This window comes from Myotis brandtii, unplaced genomic scaffold (genome assembly GCF_000412655.1).
Source record: "Myotis brandtii unplaced genomic scaffold, ASM41265v1 scaffold369, whole genome shotgun sequence".
Lineage (NCBI taxonomy): Eukaryota > Metazoa > Chordata > Mammalia > Chiroptera > Vespertilionidae > Myotis > Myotis brandtii.
The window spans coordinates 579,544-581,443 of NW_005364180.1; the positions used below are offsets into that span (position 1 = coordinate 579,544).

Genomic DNA, 1,900 nt, shown 5'->3' on the forward strand with positions numbered 1-1,900 from the left:
AGGGCCTGGCCATCCGGCTGCTCCTGGGGCTGGCCGCCGGGGGCCTGCCCGCCTTGCACAGTCTCGTCTCCGGCCAGCGGGGCCAGGACTAGCGTGAGGCTAGTGAGGGAGGCTTCTGCTAGCGTGCAAAGTTTAAGGGAACCCCAAAATACTCCGTAATCGAGATAAGGTTTTAATGCAATCTTTTCTGGAAAAAGCAAAAAAAAAATTCACAATGAACAAAATATCAACTTAAAATTTTTTTTAATGTATTGATAGAGAGTGAGAGAGAGAGAGAGATTTGTTCTACTTATTTCTGCATTCATTGGTTTTGTACGTGCCCTGTCTGGGGATCGAACCTGCAACCTTGGCATGTGGGGACGACCCTCTGACCACCTGAGTGACCCCGCCAGGGCTCAAAATGCCAACATTTTTTTAAATAAAGATCAGGACTGGGCTGAGCCGTATTGGAACCTGAGGTGCCGGGTCCCAGGAGCTGGTCGTGAGCAGGGCCCGTCGCCAGCGAGCTCAGCCCTCCGGGCCGACTGCACCCCTCACTCCACCTCCCCCCACAGGGTGCCTCCGCCAACTGGTGGAACCATCGCCACTTCCAGCATCACGCCAAGCCCAACATCTTCCAGAAGGACCCGGACGTGAACATGCTGCATGTGTTCGTGCTGGGCGAGTGGCAGCCCATTGAGGTAGGACAGACGGGCGGTGTGTGTGTGTGTGGGGGGTGGTGTTGCACGGCAGCATGGATGGATGTATGTGTGTGTGTGTGTGTACAGAGGGGCGGTGTGGACAGACAGGGGGTGTGTGGATGGGGGGTGGTGTGGACTGGGGTGGTGGTGAACAGGGGGGCAGTGTGGACAAAGGGGCGGTGTGGACGGAGGCACAGTGTGGACGTGGGTGGGCAGTGAACAAGGGGTGGTGTGAACGGGGAGTGTTGGCCTGAGTGGGGATGGGGAGGAATTCCTAGGGGAATATTCAGCCAGACCTGCTGTTTGAGGGGACCGTCTCCTGGGCGCCCTGCATTCTCGCCGCTGGAGCCCTGTGGCAGGGCTTCGTGCACACAGTGGACACGGCTCCCTGTCACACTTGGTGTTGGTTAGCTCCACCCCCCCCCACCTGCCGGGGAAGAGCATTTCCGGGCTCATTCCCCCGGGGAGGGGGCCCTGCCCTGCCCTCCGTGTGCAGGAAGACGCATTCCAGGGCTCAAGCTGATCCCCAGCTCAGGGAAGGCTGGTGTGCGAGACCCAGGCCTGGACGCCGGAGGGCCTGGCGGGGTCGGCCCCCTGCTCCACCAGCGGGAGGGGCGGTCCAGGGTCGCACGGGTGTGGAGGTGAGGCCCAGACCTGACCGCTCGCCCTTTCCCTCCGCTCTGTCTCGCGGCCTCATTTGAATATCAGTGCATCTTTTATTATAAATATCGGACATGCCCATTATAAGCATTTAGGTGGCACAAAGCATACAAAATGGAAAAGTGAGTCTCCTGTTGTCTCCACCACCCCCTTTGCCCCACATGCCATGCGCCCGGGTGACCCGGGACCACATGCTGTGTGTCCGCTCTGTATGAACATGGCGCACCTGCTTTCAGAAGCAAAGACTGAGACGGAGGCTCCGTCTGCAGCTCACGCCTCACCCAGCGGCCTCCTCCGGGGTCCCAGCCCAGCGGCCCCACCGGGGCAGTTGAGGGCTCTCGTTCCTCCTCCGTGACTTCCCCGCTGTGTTATAACTATGCTATAATTTCCTTTTCACAAAACACCCCCGATTTATTTAAGCAACGTTCTCATTTGACGCATTTTTAAAGAAAGCGGAACCCCTCTGTGACGGCCTGTGTTAGGGTTCAGTTTCCCCCAAAAAAGAAATGGACCCACGTTTGATGGGGGAAACCACTGATGATGCCAAACAAAGGCGAGCG

The 1,900-nt window shown here is 58.0% G+C and overlaps 1 protein-coding gene across 1 annotated transcript in view; it reads left to right on the top strand.

Annotated features, from left to right (window-relative positions):
* LOC102261893 (fatty acid desaturase 2) overlaps positions 1–1,900 on the top strand; it is a 57,841-nt gene that overhangs the window by 42,093 nt on the left and 13,848 nt on the right. The window contains 1 exon segment of the mRNA XM_014544545.1: positions 490–680. Coding sequence (XP_014400031.1) covers positions 490–680 — 191 coding nt within the window.